Source organism: Oncorhynchus kisutch, unplaced genomic scaffold, assembly GCF_002021735.2.
Source record: "Oncorhynchus kisutch isolate 150728-3 unplaced genomic scaffold, Okis_V2 scaffold973, whole genome shotgun sequence".
NCBI lineage: Eukaryota > Metazoa > Chordata > Actinopteri > Salmoniformes > Salmonidae > Oncorhynchus > Oncorhynchus kisutch.
Window position 1 is genome coordinate 13,332 of NW_022262918.1, and position 25,672 is coordinate 39,003.

General features: G+C 42.0%; 1 protein-coding gene across 1 annotated transcript; it reads left to right on the top strand.

The window, feature by feature from the left end:
- The first annotated feature begins 12,148 nt into the window (after window positions 1-12,148).
- Window positions 12,149-22,302, top strand: LOC116363962 (immunoglobulin lambda-1 light chain-like). Its single transcript, XM_031817276.1, has 4 exons — window positions 12,149-12,282; window positions 12,379-12,706; window positions 18,073-18,104; window positions 21,718-22,302. Exons 1-4 carry the CDS (start codon window positions 12,243-12,245, stop codon window positions 22,041-22,043), a joined length of 726 nt encoding a protein of 241 aa, XP_031673136.1. The 5' UTR covers window positions 12,149-12,242; the 3' UTR covers window positions 22,044-22,302.
- Window positions 22,303-25,672: the final 3,370 nt, after the last annotated feature.

The following is a 25,672-nucleotide window of genomic DNA, read 5'->3' on the forward strand; positions in this document are numbered from 1 at the left end:
CTTATTGATATCCCTTTCTAAATCCACTTCAATCAAGATGAAGGGTTGGAGACGGGTTAAAGAAGGATTTTTAAGCCTTGAGACAATTGAGACATGGATTGTGTGTGTGCCATTCAGTGGGTGAATGAGCAAGAAAATATTTAAGTGATTTGAACGGGGTTTGGTAGTCTTCTAGGGCCATCGGTTTGTGTCAATAACTGCAATGCTGCTGGGTTTTTCACACTCAACAGTTTCCTGTGTGTATCAAGAATGGTTCAACAAACAAAGGACATTCATCCAACATGACACAACTATGGGACATTGAAAAGTGAAAGACTAAAGTTACATACATGGGATGCTTTAGTGAATTTCAGAATGTCTGGAATAGAAAAGGCAGAAATAAAACCATACAATAAACATTCGCAGCCAGTCATCCAAAACATGCATCCAAAACAACATCCTATGCAGTCGTTAAATTCCTATAGAAGGTGGCACAGCATGCCTGTGGAACAGTTTCGACACCTTATCCATGCCCTGACAAATTGAGGCTGTTCTGAGAGCAAAGGGGAGTGAAACTCAATATTAGGAAGGTGATCTTAATGTTTTGTACACTCAGTTTACATTACGGTTTCACAAATATGGTTTTAATACAAATGTTTGGGTATTTTAACAGCATCACTGAGTGTACAACACATTGTGAATACCCGCTCTTTCCATGACATAGACTGACCAGGTTAATCCAGGTGAACGCTATGATCCCTTATTGACGTCACTGTCTAAATTCACTTCAATCCTTGTAGATGAAGGGGAGCAGACAGGTAAAAAAAATATTTGGGAGCCTTAAGACAATTGAGACATGGATTGTGTATTTGTGCCATTCAGAGTGTGAATGGGCAAGACAAAATACACTACAAAAGTATGTGAACACATGCTCATCGAACATCTCATTCCAAAATCATGGGCATTGACATGGAGTTGGTCCACCCTTTGCTGCTAGATTTTGGAACATTGCTGTGGAGACTTGCTTCCATTCAGCCACAAACATTAGTGAGGTTGGGCGGAGGCAACTCAATATTAGGAGGGTGTTCTTAATTTTTTGTACACTCAGTTGAAAGAGAATGAGTATAATATGCAACTGTCTGGAAGACAGAGAGGTGAATGATCTAGCTACTGCCTGTCTTATTTATTGGGGGATTGTTTCTTCTTCTCTCAGTTGTGGTGTGCCGTGCGAACCCTGGAGAGCGCCCACTAGGGACTCATGACCCACGGCCCCCGAAAATACAGCATCATCGGCACCCTCTCCAACTCGCCAGACTTTGTGGGTAGAGCAGGACAGAACCCAGGGAGCGAGAGGGAAGCATGTGGAGAGAAACATTGTTGTCTGCTGATGTGTGTGCAATTCCAGTGTTAGGGGATGGTATTATTCCTCTTTGTCCATACACGGTCACAACCCCCCAAACCACTCACTGGTGAGGCATGAAGGCACATTTATTTATTGTTTGCTGGACTTGGTAGGGGCCGTCGCAGTCCTCACTGTGTACCCTGTATACAATTCAAACCGGCACCTCTAATGACTGAGGGCTCTCACTGAAAGACTGTAACCTCACAGGAAGTGCTCAGCTGCCTCTATGACCTCACAGGAAGTGCAAAAAGTTGGCCGTGACCTCACAGGAAGTGCAGAAACTTCACTGTGATTGAACATTGCAGGGTTTTTCCTGGATAAAAAAGGGGCTTAGGAAGTGGGTGTGGCAGAGGGCGTGGTAAAGGGGAGTGGCAACGGGTGCAGTCGACACAGCTGAATTTTTAAAGTACCATCTTTGTGTTTTTTATAGCAGTTTTTAAGACAATTTCCTGCAATTCTGCATGGATTCAAAGTTAATTTCCTGCAAATCTATAAATTTTTCCATGGAGCTGAGAGAAAATGTTGCCATTTTAAAGATAATTTCTCTCAATTCTATACATTTTGCCATGGCAAGTGCTGTGTTATTTTCCTCAAACTTAAAAACAATATCAATACTGTTAAATACATTATTTTGGGAATTTCACAAATATTATAAAAAATATATATACCTGTAGATCCACGGTGTTATTAACATACTTTATTATAAAAATAATTACGGTTTGGACATTTGAAAAGTCAGTTTGAAAAATGCTAAGGCGGACACCCCAAGGGTTTCTATGGCAGAAAAATTACTTTCTTTCTAGGTTGCTTCACAGGAAGTTGTCATGGAAATTCTAAACAGAAAGGAAGAGAGAGACTGTAGATTCCTCTTTTTTATAAGATTTGCAGAAAGGGAGCTGGTTAACAATCGCACAAACGGTGCAACAGTCAAGAACCCAACAAACAAGAGTTGGGTCTCAGCCTTTATAGGAAAATACAACCTCTTTTGTCTATGTGGCAGTTTAGCAGGTGTGTGAGATCATGGTGGGAGCATAGTGTACAAACAAGTGATAATGCAGGAAGGTGCCCCACAACCCAGACGAAGATGTACCAGCCGGTGAATGCAAGCATGCATCGTTGGCAGGCAAACTACAGAAGAGCGAGTAGGCTACAATTCCCCATCATTTATCAGTGCAATTTTGATGGCCAACTAACTGAAAGTTTGAGACGGTTCATCTAATGTTCCTTTATTAGATTTGAGCTAATCTTCAATAGGACTGTAAAGTTCCCAAATGTAAAAGGACTCCCAAGTGGTATTGACATATTTGCTGAAATCCATTCAGTTGTCTTTTGGCGAATGCATTCTAATGATCTAAAGTCGCGCTATTGCAACTACCTGTAAACACACAGTCCAGTTCAAAGTGAATGATGGCAGGCCTGTGTTGCAAATAAAGGCCTACTGTAACTCTGTTTGGCTATGGTGCATGGTCCACAGATGGGCAAAGGCCACTCTGGGACCTACAGACAGTGTTGGACTGGCTGTGACCGGTTGTAAGGACACTCACCACTTGCTTATCTCTGCATTTTAGTTGTTGTTGCTATTGGCATAATCTGAAGTTGACAAAGTTGAAATGGGATGCTTATTTTTTTTAAGGGATTTTTGACAAAGTTAGTTTTTTCTTGTTATGGTGTCCAGTTGAATCTGTGTTTCTCTGTATGCTAAGGGAGTGAAGTTCTGTGTCTGTATGAATAGCCCTAGAAGCTTGTTTGAAGTTTCTCCTGGGGTCAACTACATCATGAACTCAACTAATTAGTAGTACATTTATGGCAGAATTACCTTCTGGAACATGTGAACTTTCATATACCTTAATAACAAAGTTGTACGCCATCTTTAAATACGAATACCTTTGTAAAATTACGGGCCTAGTAGGAACCTTCCCGCTAGCCATGATTGGCTGAGAAAATGGTTGGGGTGGACATGACGAGAGATGACTTCAGATTGGTCTGCCATGTAGAATGCTTCTGTCTATAACATGAGCTGGTCAGAATGTGTAGGTAATGCTTTCTAACCCAGCTTTTTTGAAAGATATCACATAGTACAACTGCAAAGTGTTGCTCTCACTTTCTGGAGAACCGAGTTTTGAAATCAGAGGAAATCAGAGGAATTAGAGTATGATAGTTAAGGAGATGGAGAAAATTCTGGCGTTAGGGAGTCGAAAAGAGAACACTGTTGTATAATACACCTGTCTCCGGATTACATCTTCAAACTAAGGGCAACCATGGCATCTGTGACAGAGAGGGAGAAGCATTCATCCATGTATACGGATATATATTGACCACAATGACAGTCACAGTGTTGGTACTTGAACCCTATTGAAAACCTGTGGTTTGAATTGAGGAGGTCGTCCATAAGCACAGACCGAAGCATATCAAGGATGTGGAGTTTCTTTATAGAGGAATGGTCTAAGATCCATCCTAACGTTTTCTTACAATCTCATAAAAGATTGTAGAAAAAGGTTAAGTGCCAGTTTCCTTGCAAGGAGCGGGTGCACAAAGTGTTGAAAACAAGGGTGTCAATAATATTTTTTTTAATTAACTTGTTAATTTTTCTCAGAGTAATTGCATTAGTATGAAATAATATACTTTCCGATTTTTTGGAACATACAATATACAGTAGCTCAGTATTTGTAATATTTTACACACTTTTTTGAGGCCATCTTTATCAAGGGTGCCAATCATTCATTTCCAATGTTACTGTAAGTCAATCACCCCCATTTAGCATGTTTTGATTGCATTTCATGCCCATGTCATCTCAAAATATTTTCAAACCAATTCATTAAGTAACACATTCTATTCTAGAGATGTGCTGTCACACTTGCTTTTGTTTCCTATGCGAATAGTATCTTCCCGTGTTGTTGCAGGTAACTCAGTATATCTGGGATAATGTCCAAGGGACTCGTCTGAAGGGAGTCCCAGAGCTGTGTACTGACCCAAAGCACTCTCTCACTGCCCAACACTGTGATACCACCCTCAGCCACCCTGCTCCCCTGTGTGTAGGTACCAAGTGTTGCTGTACTATACTGATCCGTTCTTCACCACAGACCTGGGTCCAAATAGTACTTTTTTCCTTACATTTTCTTACTTGGTGCACTGGATTGGGGTTTGTCAAATCAAATCAAATGTATTTACAAAGCCCTTCTTACATCAGCTGATGTCGCAAAGTGCTGCACAGAAACCCAGCCTAAACCCCAAACAGCAAGCAATGCAGGTGTAGAATGTCTGTGCCTATGTTTTTGTTACTTCACAGTGCCCGCTGTTCCATAAGGTGTATTTTTACCTTCTTCTTAAATCTGATTCTACTGCTTGCATCAGTTACCTGATGCAAAAAGTGCTGACCCCGCCCACTAAAACCAAGTATTCTGGGGGAAAACAGTACATGCTTTGATTGAGGTCTGCTCCACCCCTCTAGTCTCACACAGGAACGATGATTATGTTGGTCTTTATGCATGTGAACTATCAGGGAGTTGGAGAGGAATCTCAGGATGACCTTATTGTCCAAATCCTCTTTCTCTCTCAAGCGTGAGTTTAGAAAACTCTCAAATCCTCTTCCAGTCCTTTACATTCTGGGTGAGAATCTTCAGCAGGCTACTTCCTCATACTGGAATTCTGTCTCACAGCGGCGGGCAGCTGCAGTCCTCAAGAGCCGTGTTGGTGTCACACTTTTCGCCAACCCTACAGCAGCAACCACCAGAGGGGGACAGCGACAATGATCCAGAACATCTTTGGGTCATTTTTATGGTGGGTTGCAACATGCCGAATAATTCCAAGATTTAAACACCAGGGGGGGACTGTCATGACTCTAGCCCTCTAGCAGAGATGTGAATCCCCCCTTTCTTCTGTTAGGAGGGGGCAGTTTTATGACTTTAACAACAACATCATCAATTCTGTGTAGAGACTCTTCTCTCCCTGACCATGCAGTATGGAGAGAGAGTTTCACAGTAAAGCAAAGGTACTCTCCCGCCCAATTATACTACATTCCCTAATGTAACAATATTCCTATTTTGGAGAATGTGTAAACGGTCGGTGGGGGGCCCAGCTACGATCCGTCCACATTGTTTCACCGTTGAGACACCCTGAAAAGACAGCACAGCCACATTACTCTGTTTATACAAGGTTCTCAATTATGAGGCTTGCATCTAAAGGTTGGACAAAATGTTTGACTAAGTATAAGAATACTTTGAAAAGATTACAATGTGATTTAAGTCCTCTAAAATTAAAATTGTTTGTTTTTATGGTAACTCGTGTCCAGTCAGTGGCCACGCCCAAGTGAACAGACATTGGTTGGAAATGATGAACCAACCCCTTTACTACATTTCTATAAAAGCCCCACGTGACCCAAAGTCAAGTCATTTCCAATTAACGTGAGGACTTGTCAGACTGCAGCTGGAAAGGCATCAAATGTAGTAAGAACACTGACCGATGCAGAAGACCACAAGTGAGATGAACATCTCACTCCACGACGACCCGGCAGAATCTACAAAGGACAATGGCGACCTCGACTGGGCAAACCAGAGGCTCACATCACCAGCTCAATCGTAAATACTACATTCCTTTATCTGAACGAGCGATTGCTAAAGTGCATATGTATTCAAATTTATGCGGGAATAGCTTCCCATGTCCAATAGAGACCCATGTTCCTTTGTCTTCCCCCCTTTTCCTCTCTGAACCTATCGTGTTATAACCAAACTGTTTTTGTTTAGTCCACTAGGGACAGTATTTACTGTATAATTACATTATGTAATGCATATTCTGTGATTGTTTTAATTAGTTAGTAATTAAATAATTGAGCAAATTTGTATATGGATGATTCATAGTAAATGCCTGGTTCATGCAGACTAGGATTTCATTACTTTTCAGAATGAGACTGATCGAGGTAAAATTCCTTAATGAACGACTGTTATCAAAAAATATATCTAAAATATCCGAAGAGTTATTTTCGGGAATGAATAACTCTGTACACGACACTTTCCCGTGGTGCCCCGACTTCCTAGTTAATTCATGTTTAGATGGTTAGTTTAAACGACTACCAGAGGCAGAGGGGACCGTTCACATGTTCCCAGAACCCACGGGACTGAGTGTCTTAATTTATCAAGCAAGATATTTTGCCCTGCCCATGTCTCCTTTCTTAATAATACAGGGTTATATTTTGTGTCTACAACTCAGTGCAACGACTTTGATGTTAAGGTAGACCGGTTTAAGTTTTTTAGAAACATCCTTTTAAGGGAATACTTTAGCTCCCCTAATCGTGATATTTGTACTGAACAAGTAGGTTGCTCACCTGCACATAATCCGACTCATTTTAGAAGCAAGCGTTATTTTGTACCTCCAGCCAATCACAATCACTCTATTGAGACATATTGCAGACTCGTTGAAAACGATGTTGGACATCTCCTTAAGAACAAACAGGAGTACATATCTTTCCATAATTTACCTAAGGATGAAAAACAAGCTTTGCTTGATTTACAATTCGATATGTCAGTCCTTACCCGCCCTGCTGATAAGGGTCGGTCAGTTGTACTCATGGATAGGACATAGACAACTGTTTGACAACACCTCAGAAGTGACCCTACTGCCCAATTTCAGAAGACTATCTTTACTGTCCTAGATGGGTATTTATGTTCTGGTCAGATAACCAAAAAAGAATACGACTTTTTGGCTATTCAGCACCCTAAAATTGCCACTTTCTATACTTTGCCGAAATTACACAAGAATGTTACAAAACCTCCAGGGCGCCCTACTGTAGGTGGCATTGATGCAGTAATCTCCCCTCTATCTACTTTTGTTGACTTTTATATTAGACCACTCGCAGAACAGCTCCCCTCCGTTGTAAAGGACACCAGCAGTATGATCTCTATCATTGAATCTCTTGATCCTCTCCCTGATAATACCTTGTTAGTTACCTTTGATGTTGAATCATTATACACAAATATTCCACACGAGGGCGGTATTGAAGCTATGGAACATTTTCTTCTGCAGCGTGACCCTAATGAACTACCTTCCAGTGCTGCATTATAACATTGGCTGAAAGAGAACTCACACACAACTACATCATTTTGTGTGTCAGTAAAGACTGGGTTTACAGTCTAACTAGGTGTCCTTCCAGACTCACATCAAGCATCTCCAATCCAAAATTAAATCTAGAATCGGCTTCCTATTTCGCAACAAAGCATCCTTCACTCATGCTGCCAAACATGCCCTCGTAAAACTGACCGTCCTACCGATCCTTGACTTCAGCGATGTAATTTACAAAATAGCCTCCAACACTCTACTCAGCAAATTGGATGGAGTCTATCACAGTGCCATCCGTTTTGTCACCAAAGCCCCATATGCTACCCACCACTGCGACCTGTATGCTCTCTTTGGCTGGCCCTCGCTTCATATTCGTCGACAAACCCACTGGCTCCAGGTCATCTAAATGTCTTTGCTAGGTAAGAAAAGTCGACCAAAGGAGGAATTGACTTTGGGGGTGACCAGTGAAATGTACCTGCTGGAGCGCGTGCCACAGGTGGTTGCTGCTATGGTGACCAGGCCCCCACCAATTCCTCTTTTGGCCGCCTTTCCTTCCAGTTCTTGATCTTCTGATCTTGTGTGAAGATAATGTTCTATACACTGATCTTTACAGGAAACCTACTGATCATAACAGTTTGATGCAGGCTGAAAAATGGTTTGCCCTACAGCCAATTCTGCAGAATAAAAATTATTTGCAAAAAACTATCAGATTTCGACAGAAATATGGCTGCTACGCAAAGAGAATTCAAGGAGAGGGGGTACAAAAATGGTCAGATTAATACTACCATTGAGAAAATTCAAAACAAATTCGAGACAGGGCCTTTTTCAAGGTCAGTCTCAGAAAAAGAAACATTCTTGAGTTCTAACTACCCACTATTAAAAGTTCTCTTAACAAATTAAGGGAATCGTTCACAAACATTGGCACATTCTAAGATCCGATGAGAGTATCGGTAATGTGTTTTCGGACCTTCCCTTGGTTGTATTCTCGCGGGGCAGAAATCTCAGAGATTAATTGGTAAACTCTGATTTACCCACACCAAGATATCCCTGCAGAACATCTATTTGTGCCCCTACTGGATGGAAACTACAAGTGTAACGTCTGTGCTCAATGTAATGGCACTTATAAATGTCGATCCTTCAAACACCCCCAAACAGGGAAACAGATCCCAATTAAAGGTGTTATCACGTGCTCCACTAAGGCAGTTATTTATCTTATAACTTGTCCTTGTGGTAAAAATGATGTGGGTAAAACAAAGTGCAAATTAAAAGTACGAATCTCGGAGCATCGTAGCACCATTAGGTGCAAAAACGTACCCAGTTACAGCCCACTTTTTGGAAGCAAACAACTCGATTTCATCTCTACGTTATATCGGCATCGGACATGTCACCCTCCCTAGGAGAGGGGGTGACCTCGACAATTTATTGTTAAAACGAGAGGCTGCCTGGACCTTTAATTTAAAGACCCTTGCTCCCGGATTCGGTCTCAACGTAGACTTTGATCTTGTGATTATTGTGATTTGGCTGTTGTAAATGTTTGTATGCTTATGTAGCCAGATTGTATCTATGATCGTACGCTATCCATGAATGCTATTTTAATATATGAGAATTAACCAATGATATCAGGCCACATCCGGCCATGATTACAGACACCTGTGTGTGACCTTTGACACTATATAAATGAGTCACCTTGCAGTGTTTGTCCTTATACTCTGATGATGACAGCTTGTCTGTCCAAACGTTGGACATAAACGTTTTTGCATCTGAGCTCCTAGAGTGTGTGGCTTTCCTTCATTGTTTTAAGTGTTCCACTCCACTAGCCAGCACCTCGCCTAAATAGGTGTGTGTTTCCTTTGCCTCCAGATGGTTAGTTAATCTCATAATCATTAAGCCTAGAGAGTCGATTTGATAATATAACAGTCTTAACTTTGAATGGTAAGTCAGAGACACGACAATTGTAAATCCTTAGTTATTTTGTTGCTTTGACAAAGTCATTTCTGACGAGACGCATTCAGTTGTACAACTGACTAGGTTTCCCCCTTTCCCTTGATTATTTATGTGATTAGTGATTCATTTACTGTCCCCCATTTTAAGGTAAACTCTGTGACGTGAGCTGAACTCTCGTTTTAAAGGTCTCGGCGATATGATGTAGATACTGAAAGTAAACAGCTTAGTGGGTCAATTCTCACAACATCTAAGAGCGATGAAGAGCAAATCTCAACCTCTCCGCTCTTTTGATGCCCTGGCTACCACGCTGTACACAGTGTGAAGTGTACCCGTGCACATGCGCAGATACTGTGTGAGTGAAGTGTTGCATCTCGCTCATCACAATATCTCGGTTGCTGCTCTTTGGCAACATCATTTTACTGAGTCTACCTTTTAATTCATATTTAATTAAACTATTCCTTTTTAAATAGTTTTTTCAAAAGAAAAATTAAACATCTAATAGTTAAATCATATTGTAAAAGCAGATGAGCTGGTTCTACTCTTCTTGGCCATTTTGTGGTGTTTTGTGGTGGAAAGCTGAGCAGATTGAGAATACACTCAGTGTAGCTACACTCAGTGTAGCGCGGCGTCATGCTACGGTGTTTCACATTCTGCATCAGTGATCAGAATAGAGGATGCAGTTCTGTCAACGTCCACCAGAGGAGGACATAGGACCAACAATAATGGCACAAGATATACCTGCATTAAAGCAAGCACAGTGGCGCAAGTCAGACCACTGATTTCAGTCCCACCTAGTCTCGCGTGGCCATCCTTCTGTCCCACCACAGAAAAAACGGATAGTTTCATGTCTACTAGCTCTAGTTATCAGAGTCATTCACCAGGGACGTGTTCTCGCTCTGACACTGAGTTACAGGCAGTGATGCGTTGTTCCCTTTCTCCCCCAGGACACCTGCTTCCCCTCCTCTCCTTATTTATAGCTTCATGTAAATTAAGATGTTATTTTATCTCCTCTCAGAACTGTGTGGGGGGGGTTATATGTCTGTGGCACTAATATATGATTCAGTGGAGATAAGAGTGCCTAGTTTAGAACAGTTTAAAGGGCTATGAGAGGGATTATATTTAGTTATTTATTTGACATTTTTCAGATTAGATCTCTTGAGATGCCCCATCTCAACCAAATTAATTATATTAAGCGCCATAGATATTTATTCAAACTATACAAGATACCTGACATCTCGTCTTCATTCCATCAGTGTAACCAAACCAGAAACCACCACAGACAGACAGTCTACAGACCCAGTGTCCCCACACAGACCAACAGAACCATGAATAACCTGGGCACCATCAGCCACCTGTCCTCGCTCCCCAACCAAGGGGCCCCCCAAGTTCAAACAGAGTTACTGTTAGGTTCGTTGAAAGGATCGGACCAAGGCGCAGCGTGCGTAGAGTTCCACATTCTTTAATAGTGAAACTTACAACAAAGAATATAACGGACGTGCATTATTGCAGTGCACAAGGCAACTATACCAAAACAAGATCCCACACCTGAAAGTGGGAATAAGGGCTGCCTAAGTATGATTCCCAATCAGAGACAACGATAGACAGCTGCCTCTGATTGGGAACCATAGTCGGCCAAAAACAAAGAAATATACAACATAGAATGCCCACCCCAAATCACACCCTCCCCCTCCCCCCTGTCTATGGCAATGCCAAGATGGTGAAGCATTGCTGCGTGCCCCCGGACGCGTTCCTCCACCCCTGTACCTGCTCCTGCTGACTCCACATGCAGTTGGTGATTCTGTAAGTGTGAGTGCTGGTGGCAGGGACAGCAGGGGCAGGAGATCGAACTTGGTATAAAACGGAGCAGTTTAATAAGTTCTCAAAAACTCTGAAAAACAAAATATACAAAATAATACAAGTGGGTACAAAACCCGCCAGAACATATCTAGCACATAGCTTACAAACAAACAATCACAGACAAGGACAATGAGGGGAAACAGAGGGTTAAACGCACAACATGTAATGAATGAGATTGGAACCAGGTGTGATACAAGACAAGACAAAACCAAAGGAAAATGAAAAGAGGATCAGCGATGGCTAGAAGGTCGGGGACTTCGACCGCAGAACGCCGCCCGAACAAGGAGAGGAACCGACTTCGGCGGAAGTCGTGACAGGTAGAGGATATGTAGTGATTCATATCAACATCATGGATTATATAATGGAGGGTAGAGGATATGTAGTGATTCATATCAACATCATGGATTATATAATGGAGGGTATAAACATCATGGATTATATAATGGAGGGTAGAGGATATGTAGTGATTAATATCAACGTCATGGATTATATAATGGAGGGTAGAGGATATGTAGTGATTCATATCAACATCATGGATTATATAATGGAGGGTAGAGTATATGTAGTGATTAATATAAACATCATGGATTATATAAGGGAGCTGTGATGAGGGTAGGGGTAGAGAATGGTGCAGAGTCAAAAGCAGAACAAATAGATTTGAATTAGTTTATCATACAGGCCCTTTAGTTAAATAGTTGGGACACATTTACAGTGACTTGTAGGTCTGTGTGGTTACAGTAAAGATCAATAATTATAATAGTATTATTAGAATTGTGGAAGTCTGTTAACCCCTGGACATGGCAATCAACTATGAGAATAGCTAGTGATTGTGGAGGCCCCTCCCTCTTGTCCTACGTGGCTTGCTGATAGGCTGAGATATAAAGGCCCCTCCCTCTGGTCCTCCCTGTCTGTCTCCTTATAGGTGGTCCTGCAGCCTCTCCTCTCCTCACACTCCAACCCTGCTCATCTCTCAGCTGGACAGTAAGGGCCGTTCACACCTCACACTGACAACATGCTGGGGACACTCTGCACTCTCATCACTGCTGTAACATGTAAGGAGTCTGACTTCCTGGAGGTTTTAGTTCCTGGTTTATTAATAATGAGTCTGTATGTTTCTATTTACTTAATGTCATCTTCTTATTTCCCAGGTGTCTGTGGTGTGACTGTGGTGACACAGAAGCCTCCTGTTGTGACGGTGAGGAAAGGAGACACGGCCTCTCTGGACTGTAACCTGGGGACTGTTCAGAATAGTGCTGCTCGTTGGTATAAACAGGTTCCAGGAGGAGTCCCTCAGTTTGTTTTATTTTTCTACCACCCTAATAGTGCTCCTACCTATGGCTCTGGTTTCTCCTCTCCTAAATTCACATCTAATCATCAGTCTAAATCAGATTATCGTTTGATTATTAACACTGTGGAGGAGACAGACTCAGCAGTGTATTACTGTCAGACTTGGGACAGCTCTGTTAGTGAGCACGCATCACAGTGATATACACCATAACAAAAACCTCCTCACCAAATTCACTCACTTCTGCTTTCAGATGTTCTGAATATAAACACTAACTGAATGTCAAGTCATCCTGAACCAGTGTGTCTGCAGTAGGAGAACATTCCATGCTTGTGTTTTACACAAAACCCTTCACACATTTAGTAGAATGTTGTCATTAACAATTACACCTAGTTGTCACAAAGCATGAATGATAAAGTGATATTCCAGAAGGTTCAGTCCAAACAGAAGACTCCATGTATCAGATAACCTCCATGATAGTCAGTCCCCTGGTTTACAGTAGAGACATATTACATCAACAGTCATTTAGTGATGTACTGTTAGTTCAGAACCCCACCATCAGGTCCAGATTACATTATTATAATGTTATTATCTATATTATGACATGCTGATTCTAACACAACTCACATGAAACTAAAACTGATATTTCAGTGTAACCAAAATGATCCCATATGGTTTTTGTTAGTCCAATCTAATATATTTATTTTCAAGTTTAATAGTTACAGTCATTTACATTAATCAGGAGTCCATCTTCTCAGAAGCTGATAGGCTGAGATGTAGAGGCCCCTCCCTCTGGTCCTCCCTGTCTGTCTCCTTATAGGTGGGTCCTGCAGCCTCTCCTCTCATCACACTCCAACCCTGCTCATCTCTCAGCTGGACAGTAAGGGCCGTTCACACCACACACTGACAACATGCTGGGGACACTCTGCACTCTCATCACTGCTCTAACATGTAAGGTGTCTGACTTCCTGGAGGTTCCAGGAGGAGTTCCTCAGTATGTTTTACAGTGGTACTACTATAATTGGACCTCTGTAAAATATGGCTCTGGTTTCTCCTCTCCTAAATTCTGTTACGGTTTTCTTCTGGTGAAAGAGAGGAGGGCTCTGGCAGATCCTGGCTGACTGGCGGATCCTGGCTGAATGGCGGATGCTGGCTGAATGGCGGATCCTGGCTGACTGGCGGCTCTGGCGTATCCTGCCTGACTGGTGGCTCTGGCTGCTCCATGCTGACTGGCGGCTCTGGCTGCTCTATGCTGACTGGCGGCTCTGGCTGCTCCATGCTGACTGGCGGCTCTGGCTGCTCCATGCTGACTGGCGGCTCATGACAGACATGAGACTCTAGTGGCTCATGACAGACGGGAGATTCTGGCGGCTCATGACAGACGGGAGACTCTGGCAGCGCTGGACAGGCGGGAGACTCCGGCAGCGATGGACAGGCGAGGCGCACTGTAGGCCTGGTGCGTGGTGCTGGCACTGGTGGTACTGGGCCGAGGACACGCACAGGAAGCCTGGTGCGGGGAGCTGCCACCGGAGGGCTGGTGCGTGGAGGTGGTACTGGATAGACCGGACCGTGCAGGCGCACTGGAGCTCTTGAACACCGAGCCTGCCCAACCTTACCAGGTTGAATGCTCCCGGTCGCCCTGCCAGTGCGGCGAGGTGGAATAGCCCGCACTGGGCTATGCAGGCGAACCGGGGACACCGTGCGCAAGGCTGGTGCCATGTAAGCCGACCCAAGGAGACGCACTGGAGACCAGATGCGTAGAGCCGGCTTCATGACACTTGGCTCGATGCCCACTCTAGCCCGGCCGATACAAGGAGCTGGTATGTACCGCACCGGGCTATGCAACCCGCACTGGAGACACTGTGCGCAGCACTGTGCACAGCATAACACGGTGCCTGCCCGGTCTCTCTAGCCCCCCGGTAAGCACAGGAAGTTGGCGCAGGTCTCCTACCTGGCTTCACCATACTCCCTGTGTGCCTTCCCCCAAGAAATTTTTGGGGCTGACTCTCGGGCTTCCTTGCCAACCGTGTTCCCTCGTATCGCCGGCTCCTCTCTCCGGCTGCCTCTGCTCTCCTAAGTGCCTCCACCTGTTGTGGTGGGTGATTCTGTTACGGTTTTCTTCTGGTGAAAGAGAGGAGGACCAAAATGCAGCGTGGTTATCTTTATACAGCTTTAATGAAAGATGAAAAAATACGAACAATTTACAAAACAAGAAACGTGAAAAACCTGGTGCAACAAACACAAAGACAGGAAACATCACCCACGAAATAACCAAAGAATATGGCTGCCTAAATATGGTTCCCAATCAGAGACAACGATAAACACCTGCCTCTGATTGAGAACCACTCTAGGCAACCATAGACTTTCCTAGACAACTCTACTAAACACAACCCCATAAATCTAATAAACCCCTAGACAAGACACATAAATAACCCATGTCACACCCTGGCCTGACCAAAATAATAAAGAAAACACAACATACTAAGGCCAGGGCGTGACAAATTCACATCTAATCAAAAGTCTATATCTGATTATAGTTTGATGATTAATCATGTGGAGGAGGAAGACTCAGCAGTGTATTACTGTAAAACAAAAGACTACTATGTTGACGAGTGTGTATAACAATGACCTCCCCAAATACACTCACTTCTGCTTTATGGTAGAGGGGTGAACTCTAAGAAACAGTAGTTGATCAGTCATTATTATAACAATAAATACATGACACAATGGGAGATCTGGAAATGGAAGAACCATGTCAACAAGATTATTAGACGATTGTAAAATGAGATTTAGCCATTCTTGACGTAATCATCATCATCATCATCATCAGGTCAATACTGCATCATATGGATAGTGCTTTAACTGATGGATTTAAAAGGACCAGACACAAACAGCAGAATATGATGCTTTACTATATACTGTTACTTCATAGAGAGGAACTGGAACTCTAGAAAAGCCTGAGATGTTTGTAGTGAGAGTGAAGCTCTGTCTGAATGGGATGTTTCAGTTCCTGTCCTCTCAGTAGATAGAGTGAAGCTCTGTCTGAATGGGATGTTTCAGTTCCTGTCCTCTCAGTAGAGAGAGTGAAGCTCTGTCTGGATGGGATGTTTCAGTTCCTGTCCTCTCAGTAGAGAGAGTGAAGCTCTGTCTGAATGGGATGTTTCAGTTCCTGTCCTCTCAGTAGAGAGAGTGAAGCTCTGTCTGGATGGGATGTTTCAGTTCCTGTCCTCTCAGTAGAGAGAGTGAAGCTCTGTCTGAATGGGATGTTTCAGTTCCTGTCCTCTCAGTAGAGAGAGTGAAGCTCTGTCTGAATGGGATGTTTCAGTTCCTGTCCTCTCAGTAGAGAGAGTGAAGCTCTGTCTGAATGGGATGGTTCAGTTCCTGTCCTCTCAGTAGAGAGAGTGAAGCTCTGTCTGGATGGGATGGTTCAGTTCCTGTCCTCTCAGTAGAGAGAGTGAAGCTCTGTCTGAATGGGATGGTTCAGTTCCTGTCCTCTCAGTAGAAAGAGTGAAGCTCTGTCTGGATGGGATGGTTCAGTTCCTGTCCTCTCAGTAGAGAGAGTGAAGCTCTGTCTGAATGGGATGGTTCAGTTCCTATCCTCTCAGTAGAGAGAGTGAAGCTCTGTCTGAATGGGATGTTTCAGTTTCTGTCCTCTCAGTAGAGAGAGTGAAGCTCTGTCTGAATGGGATGTTTCAGTTCCTGTCCTCTCAGTAGAGAGAGTGAAGCTCTGTCTGAATGGGATGTTTCAGTTCCTGTCCTCTCAGTAGAGAGAGTGAAGCTCTGTCTGGATGGGATGTTTCAGTTCCTGTCCTCTCAGTAGAGAGAGTGAAGCTCTGTCTGAATGGGATGTTTCAGTTCCTGTCCTCTCAGTAGAGAGAGTGAAACTCTGTCTGAATGGGATGTTTCAGTTCCTGTCCTCTCAGTAGAGAGAGTGAAGCTCTGTCTGAATGGGATGGTTCAGTTCCTGTCCTCTCAGTAGAGAGAGTGAAGCTCTGTCTGAATGGGATGTTTCAGTTCCTGTCCTCTCAGTAGAGAGAGTGAAGCTCTGTCTGGATGGGATGGTTCAGTTCCTGTCCTCTCAGTAGAGAGAGTGAAGCTCTGTCTGAATGGGATGGTTCAGTTCCTGTCCTCTCAGTAGAGAGAGTGAAGCTCTGTCTGAATGGGATGGTTCAGTTCCTGTCCTCTCAGTAGAGAGAGTGAAGCTCTGTCTGAATAGGATGTTTCAGTTCCTGTCCTCTCAGTAGAGTGAAGCTCTGTCTGAATGGGATGGTTCAGTTCCTGTCCTCTCAGTAGAGTGAAGCTCTGTCTGAATGGGATGGTTCAGTTCCTGTCCTCTCAGTAGAGAGAGTGAAGCTCTGTTTGAATGGAATGGTTCAGTTCCTGTCCTCTCAGTAGAGAGAGTGAAGCTCTGTCTGGATGGGATGTTTCAGTTCCTGTCCTCTCAGTAGAGAGAGTGAAGCTCTGTCTGGATGGGATGTTTCAGTTCCTGTCCTCTCAGTAGAGAGAGTGAAGCTCTGTCTGAATGGGATGTTTCAGTTCCTGTCCTCTCAGTAGAGAGAGTGAAGCTCTGTCTGAATGGGATGTTTCAGTTCCTGTCCTCTCAGTAGAGAGAGTGAAGCTCTGTCTGAATGGGATGGTTCAGTTCCTGTCCTCTCAGTAGAGAGAGTGAAGCTCTGTCTGGATGGGATGGTTCAGTTCCTGTCCTCTCAGTAGAGAGAGTGAAGCTCTGTCTGAATGGGATGGTTCAGTTCCTGTCCTCTCAGTAGAGAGTGAAGCTCTGTCTGAATGGGATGGTTCAGTTCCTGTCCTCTCAGTAGAGAGAGTGAAGCTCTGTTTGAATGGGATGGTTCAGTTCCTGTCCTCTCAGTAGAGAGAGTGAAGCTCTGTCTGGATGGGATGTTTCAGTTCCTGTCCTCTCAGTAGAGAGAGTGAAGCTCTGTCTGAATGGGATGTTTCAGTTCCTGTCCTCTCAGTAGAGAGAGTGAAGCTCTGTCTGAATGGGATGTTTCAGTTCCTGTCCTCTCAGTAGAGAGAGTGAAGCTCTGTCTGGATGGGATGTTTCAGTTCCTGTCCTCTCAGTAGAGAGAGTGAAGCTCTGTCTGAATGGGATGTTTCAGTTCCTGTCCTCTCAGTAGAGAGAGTGAAGCTCTGTCTGGATGGGATGTTTCAGTTCCTGTCCTCTCAGTAGAGAGAGTGAAGCTCTGTCTGAATGGGATGTTTCAGTTCCTGTCCTCTCAGTAGAGAGAGTGAAGCTCTGTCTGAATGGGATGGTTCAGTTCCTGTCCTCTCAGTAGAGAGAGTGAAGCTCTGTCTGAATGGGATGGTTCAGTTCCTGTCCTCTCAGTAGAGAGAGTGAAGCTCTGTCTGAATGGGTTGGTTCAGTTCCTGTCCTCTCAGTAGAGAGAGTGAAGCTCTGTCTGAATGGGATGGTTCAGTTCCTGTCCTCTCAGTAGAGAGAGTGATGCTCTGTCTGAATGGGATGGTTCAGTTCCTATCCTCTCAGTAGAGAGTGGGGAGGTTATTGTACGGCTGTGTATACAAACTGAATCACTGTGGTATTCGGACAAGGAACCAAGCTCATTGTTACTGGTGAGTTCCCTTTATTTAACCTTATATTTTTGTTTTCAAGGCTTTTTGTAAAACGTAATAGTTAATAGAGTTACATATTGAACATTATATTCTTCTTTCATATTTATTTAGTGTAATTAACCTACTTTGTGGACTGATTATCAAGAGTCATGAACACCATGTGACATCTTCATAGCCTACAGTATATCTGTAGTTGTTGACTATTTGACCATGTAGGTTACTGCTGTCACTTGACAACAATACTCATTTATAATGTATCATACAATAATCATCTATTTACTCAGAGGTAGATCTGAATGTGAATGCTACATAAAGTTGTATCAACCTTTACGGTATTGGTCCCACGTTATATTAAATAATGATAAAACCATGTATATGGTAGTTACACAATGTTGCTACATGATTCATTACATTGCAGGCTACTACATTACAGTTGGTAACTCTGTTTCCTGGGTGACTAGTAGTAGGATATATGTTTGATTGTATCCCTCATTCAGCACATCTGATTATGTTTAAACGTAGAGATCTGAACTCATTATCCACTTGTACAGAAATCACATCTGATTATGTTTAAACATAGAGATCTGAACTCATTATCCACTTGTACAGAAATCACATCTGACTATGTTTAAACGTAGAGATCTGAACTCATTATCCACTTGTACAGAAATCACATCTGATTATGTTTAAACATAGAGATCTGAACTCATTATCCACTTGTACAGAAATCACATCTGATTATGTTTAAACATAGAGATCTGAACTCATTATCCACTTGTACAGAAATCACATCTGACTATGTTTAAACATAGAGATCTGAACTCATTATCCACTTGTACAGAAATCACATCTGATTATGTTTAAACATAGAGATCTGAACTCATTATCCACTTGTACAGAAATCACATCTGATTATGTTTAAACATAGAGATCTGAACTCATTATCCACTTGTACAGAAATCACATCTGATTATGTTTAAACGTAGAGATCTGAACTCATTATCCACTTGTACAGAAATCGCATCTGATTATGTTTAAACGTAGAGATCTGAACTCATTATCCACTTGTACAGAAATCACATCTGATTATGTTTAAACGTAGAGATCTGAACTCATTATCCACTTGTACAGAAATCACATCTGATTATGTTTAAACGTAGAGATCTGAACTCATTATCCACTTGTACAGAAATCACATCTGATTATGTTTAAACGTAGAGATCTGAACTCATTATCCACTTGTACAGAAATCACATCTGATTATGTTTAAACGTAGAGATCTGAACTCATTATCCACTTGTACAGAAATCACATCTGATTATGTTTAAACGTAGAGATCTGAACTCATTATCCACTTGTACAGAAATCACATCTGATTATGTTTAAATGTAGAGATCTGAACTCATTATCCACTTGTACAGAAATCACATCTGACTATGTTTAAACGTAGAGATCTGAACTCATTATCCACTTGTACAGAAATCACATCTGATTATGTTTAAACGTAGAGATCTGAACTCATTATCCACTTGTACAGAAATCACATCTGATTATGTTTAAACGTAGAGATCTGAACTCATTATCCACTTGTACAGAAATCACATCTGACTATGTTTAAACGTAGAGATCTGAACTCATTATCCACTTGTACAGAAATCACATCTGATTATGTTTAAACGTAGAGATCTGAACTCATTATGCACTTGTACAGAAATCACATCTGATTATGTTTAAACGTAGAGATCTGAACTCATTATGCACTTGTACAGAAATCACATCTGATTATGTTTAAACGTAGAGATCTGAACTCATTATCCACTTGTACAGAAATCACATCTGATTATGTTTAAACGTAGAGATCTGAACTCATTATCCACTTGTACAGAAATCACATCTGATTATGTTTAAACGTAGAGATCTGAACTCATTATCCACTTGTACAGAAATCACATCTGATTATGTTTAAACGTAGAGATCTGAACTCATTATCCACTTGTACAGAAATCACATCTGATTATGTTTAAACGTAGAGATCTGAACTCATTATCCACTTGTACAGAAATCACATCTGATTATGTTTAAACGTAGAGATCTGAACTCATTATCCACTTGTACAGAAATCACATCTGATTATGTTTAAACGTAGAGATCTGAACTCATTATCCACTTGTACAGAAATCACATCTGACTATGTTTAAACATAGAGAACTGAACTCATTATCCACTTGTACAGAAATCACATCTGATTATGTTTAAACGTAGAGATCTGAACTCATTATCCACTTGTACAGAAATCACATCTGATTATGTTTAAACGTAGAGATCTGAACTCATTATCCACTTGTACAGAAATCACATCTGATTATGTTTAAACGTAGAGATCTGAACTCATTATCCACTTGTACAGAAATCACATCTGACTATGTTTAAACGTAGAGATCTGAACTCATTATCCACTTGTACAGAAATCACATCTGATTATGTTTAAACGTAGAGATCTGAACTCATTATGCACTTGTACAGAAATCACATCTGATTATGTTTAAACGTAGAGATCTGAACTCATTATCCACTTGTACAGAAATCACATCTGATTATGTTTAAACGTAGAGATCTGAACTCATTATCCACTTGTACAGAAATCACATCTGATTATGTTTAAACGTAGAGATCTGAACTCATTATCCACTTGTACAGAAATCACATCTGATTATGTTTAAACGTAGAGATCTGAACTCATTATCCACTTGTACAGAAATCACATCTGATTATGTTTAAACGTAGAGATCTGAACTCATTATCCACTTGTACAGAAATCACATCTGATTATGTTTAAACGTAGAGATCTGAACTCATTATCCACTTGTACAGAAATCACATCTGATTATGTTTAAACGTAGAGATCTGAACTCATTATCCACTTGTACAGAAATCACATCTGATTATGTTTAAACGTAGAGATCTGAACTCATTATCCACTTGTACAGAAATCACATCTGATTATGTTTAAACGTAGAGATCTGAACTCATTATCCACTTGTACAGAAATCACATCTGATTATGTTTAAACGTAGAGATCTGAACTCATTATCCACTTGTACAGAAATCACATCTGATTATGTTTAAACGTAGAGATCTGAACTCATTATCCACTTGTACAGAAATCACATCTGATTATGTTTAAACGTAGAGATCTGAACTCATTATCCACTTGTACAGAAATCACATCTGATTATGTTTAAACGTAGAGATCTGAACTCATTATCCACTTGTACAGAAATCACATCTGATTATGTTTAAACGTAGAGATCTGAACTCATTATCCACTTGTACAGAAATCTGCTTCACCTCTGAAAAGTCACATATGGAGAGTTACTTAGGAAGTTTAAAACTAAGACCAGGTACAAACAGAGACTTGTGAGTAACATGTAACGATGGAATTACATGGTTTTAGTGCCTTTACATTTATGAGCCCAACATGTTAATTGTTTGTAGCCTTTGAGAAAACGTTGTATTTTTTTATTCTACAGTATTATCACACAACCCCGTTTCATTCTACTAATTTATCAAATGATTTTGTGTAATATTTATTCTGCTCATTCCATTGGTCCAGACTCTACCCTCCCTCCGCCTGTCTTGACCATCCTCCCTCCGTCCAGCAATGAGTTGAAGTCCAGCAAAGTCACCCTACCGTGTCTGGCCAGTCAGATGGCCATGGGCTACGCAGATGTCAGCTGGACAGCGGGAGGGAATCCGGTCACCGGCGGCATCGCTACGAGTGGCCTGGTGCCGCAAGCCGACAAGACGTTTCAACTCAGCAGCTGTCTGACCGTTGACACGTCAGAATGGAACCAGGACAAAGTGTTCTCATGTAAAGTCACCGCGGGATCCAAGTTCGCTGAGAAAGGCATCAAGAAGTCTGAATGCAGCACTGAATAGCCTGAGATCCATTGTAATGTCCATTTCATTTTCTACATCAATTTTCAAGTTATTGTTAATGAATGATAAGTTTAACCTGCATATATGCATTATGTTCCATAAAAGAGAAATAGCTAATCACACTGATATCATAGGCTACATGATAAGTGGACTTGTTATATTTGAAATGGGTTGTTTTGCATGTTTTGATGATTAATAAAGGAATAGTTAGAGCCTTGTTGTATTGTGGATATTCAATAAAGAACATTCTAAAGAACAAGTGTTTGTATTAGAGCATGTTGATGAGCATCAGTGTTAGCAGCTCTAAATGAGGGGGAATGTAACTGATCTCAAATAGAGCATCCTGCTCTCTGACTTTAGTCCAGATCCAGAAATAGTTGATCTAGATATCCAGGATGTAGGGCAGGTTTAATGTAATGTTAATGAATATCCCGAGATGGACCACAAATTTAGTTTATATTAAAACTTCACATTATTAAGAACCTTTCATTAGTGTGATATGATTGTTTTATAAGAACCTTCATTAGTGTGATATGATTGTTTTATAAGAACCTTCATTAGTGTGATATGATTGTATTATAAGAACATTCTGAAAGTATATATTTAATAATCTATTTAAAATAGTTGATTTGAAAAGGAAACTCGATTATTTCCTAGGCAATATTTGCTTGTACTTTTCACTGTATGAAGAATTTAAACAACAGTACAGCAGCATGATCAATTCAAAATATTCATAGTTTATATTCAATAGTGTTATAAACCTACGTCTTAATATAATGTACGTTAACATTTTACTCATGACTCTTTTCTCTCCGTACATCTTTGCCAGCAGGGGGAAAGAGAAGAGATAAAATGTTATAATACGCTTCCACCTTGTGGCTCAAACTGTTGTATTCCATTATAGTTGTATTTCATTGTAATCATTTCCAGAATAAATCCATCACGCAGTTTCAAATCAATCACAAATGATAACGTTATTGAAAGTTAGTGTACAATATCTGTGTTGTCAGTACAAATCTCTCCTCAGTTCTGTGTTGGTCTGGTTCAGAGAGGAGTGTAGTGATGTCGTTGAGACTAAATCAGACTAAGGTTTAGGGACCCTCCTTCCTCTGGTCCTAGTGGATGGGTGTAGTAGTAGAGAGACTATATCAGTCTAACTAAGGTTTAGGGACCCTCCTTCCTCTGGTCCTAGTGGATGGGTGTAGTAGTAGAGAGACTATATCAGTCTAACTAAGGGTTAGGGACCCTCCTTCCTCTGGTCCTAGTGGATGGGTGTAGTGGAGAGACTATATCTGTCTAACTAAGGTTTAGGGACCCTCCTTCCTCTGGTCCTAGTGGATGGGTGTAGTAGTAGAGAGACTATATCAGTCTAACTAAGGGTTAGGGACCCTCCTTCCTCTGGTCCTAGTGGATGGGTGTAGTAGTAGAGAGACTATATCAGTCTAACTAAGGGTTAGGGACCCTCCTTCCTCTGGTCCTAGTGGATGGGTGTAGTAGTAGAGAGACTATATCAGTCTAACTAAGGTTTAGGGACCCTCCTTCCTCTGGTACTAGTGGATGGGTGTAGTAGTAGAGAAACTATATCAGTCTAACTAAGGTTTAGGGACCCTCCTTCCTCTGGTCCTAGTGGATGGGTGTAGTAGTAGAGAGACTATATCAGTCTAACTAAGTTTTAGGGACCCTCCTTCCTCTGGTCCTAGTGGATGGGTGTAGTAGAGAGACTATATCAGTCTAATTAAGGTTTAGGGACCCTCCTTCCTCTGGTACTAGTGGATGGGTGTAGTAGTAGAGAGGCTATATCAGTCTAACTAAGGTTTAGGGACCCTCCTTCCTCTGGTCCTAGTGGATGGGTGTAGTAGAGAGACTATATCAGTCTAACTAAGGTTTAGGGACCCTCCTTCCTCTGGTCTTAGTGGATGGGTGTAGTAGTAGAGAGACTATATCAGTCTAACTAAGGTTTAGGGACCCTCCTTCCTCTGGTCCTAGTGGATGGGTGTAGTAGAGAGACTATATCAGTCTAACTAAGGTTTAGGGACCCTCCTTCCTCTGGTCTTAGTGGATGGGTGTAGTAGTAGAGAGACTATATCAGTCTAACTAAGGGTTAGGGACCCTCCTTCCTCTGGTCCTAATGGATGGGTGTAGTGGAGAGACTATATCTGTCTAACTAAGGTTTAGGGACCCTCCTTCCTCTGGTCCTAGTGGATGGGTGTAGTAGTAGAGAGACTATATCAGTCTAACTAAGGTTTAGGGACCCTCCTTCCTCTGGTCCTAGTGGATGGGTGTAGTAGAGAGACTATATCAGTCTAACTAAGGTTTAGGGACCCTCCTTCCTCTGGTCTTAGTGGATGGGTGTAGTAGTAGAGAGACTATATCAGTCTAACTAAGGGTTAGGGACCCTCCTTCCTCTGGTCCTAGTGGATGGGTGTAGTAGTAGAGAGACTATATCAGTCTAACTAAGGGTTAGGGACCCTCCTTCCTCTGGTCCTAGTGGATGGGTGTAGTAGTAGAGAGACTATATCAGTCTAACTAAGTTTTAGGGACCCTCCTTCCTCTGGTCTTAGTGGATGGGTGTAGTAGTAGAGAGACTATATCAGTCTAACTAAGGTTTAGGGACCCTCCTTCCTCTGGTCCTAGTGGATGGGTGTAGTAGAGAGACTATATCAGTCTAACTAAGGTTTAGGGACCCTCCTTCCTCTGGTCTTAGTGGATGGGTGTAGTAGTAGAGAGACTATATCAGTCTAACTAAGGTTTAGGGACCCTCCTTCCTCTGGTCTTAGTGGATGGGTGTAGTAGTAGAGAGACTATATCAGTCTAACTAAGGTTTAGGGACCCTCCTTCCTCTGGTCCTAGTGGATGGGTGTAGTAGTAGAGAGACTATATCAGTCTAACTAAGGGTTAGGGACCCTCCTTCCTCTGGTCCTAGTGGATGGGTGTAGTGGAGAGACTATATCTGTCTAACTAAGGTTTAGGGACCCTCCTTCCTCTGGTCCTAGTGGATGGGTGTAGTAGTAGAGAGACTATATCAGTCTAACTAAGGTTTAGGGACCCTCCTTCCTCTGGTACTAGTGGATGGGTGTAGTAGTAGAGAGACTATATCAGTCTAACTAAGGTTTAGGGACCCTCCTTCCTCTGGTCCTAGTGGATGGGTGTAGTAGTAGAGAGACTATATCAGTCTAACTAAGGGTTAGGGACCCTCCTTCCTCTGGTCCTAGTGGATGGGTGTAGTAGTAGAGAGACTATATCAGTCTAACTAAGGGTTAGGGACCCTCCTTCCTCTGGTCTTAGTGGATGGGTGTAGTAGTAGAGAGACTATATCAGTCTAACTAAGGTTTAGGGACCCTCCTTCCTCTGGTCCTAGTGGATGGGTGTAGTAGTAGAGAGACTATATCAGTCTAACTAAGGGTTAGGGACCCTCCTTCCTCTGGTCCTAGTGGATGGGTGTAGTAGTAGAGAGACTATATCAGTCTAACTAAGGGTTAGGGACCCTCCTTCCTCTGGTACTAGTGGATGGGTGTAGTAGTAGAGAGACTATATCAGTCTAACTAAGGTTTAGGGACCCTCCTTCCTCTGGTCCTCATGAACCCTTGTCCTGTTCCATTTTCTCTCTCTGTGTCCTCATCTTGTTCTTC

What these genes read in the sequence shown, in the direction of transcription:
- LOC116363962 (XM_031817276.1), top strand. Translation starts at nt 12,243, where the DNA reads ATGCTGGGGACACTCTGCACTCTCATCACTGCTGTAACAT. An exon ending in TCTCATCACTGCTGTAACAT is followed by an intron (nt 12,283 to 12,378) that starts GTAAGGAGTCTG and finishes CTTATTTCCCAG; the next exon opens with GTGTCTGTGGTGTGACTGTG. An exon ending in AACCAAGCTCATTGTTACTG is followed by an intron (nt 18,105 to 21,717) that starts GTGAGTTCCCTT and finishes CCATTGGTCCAG; the next exon opens with ACTCTACCCTCCCTCCGCCT.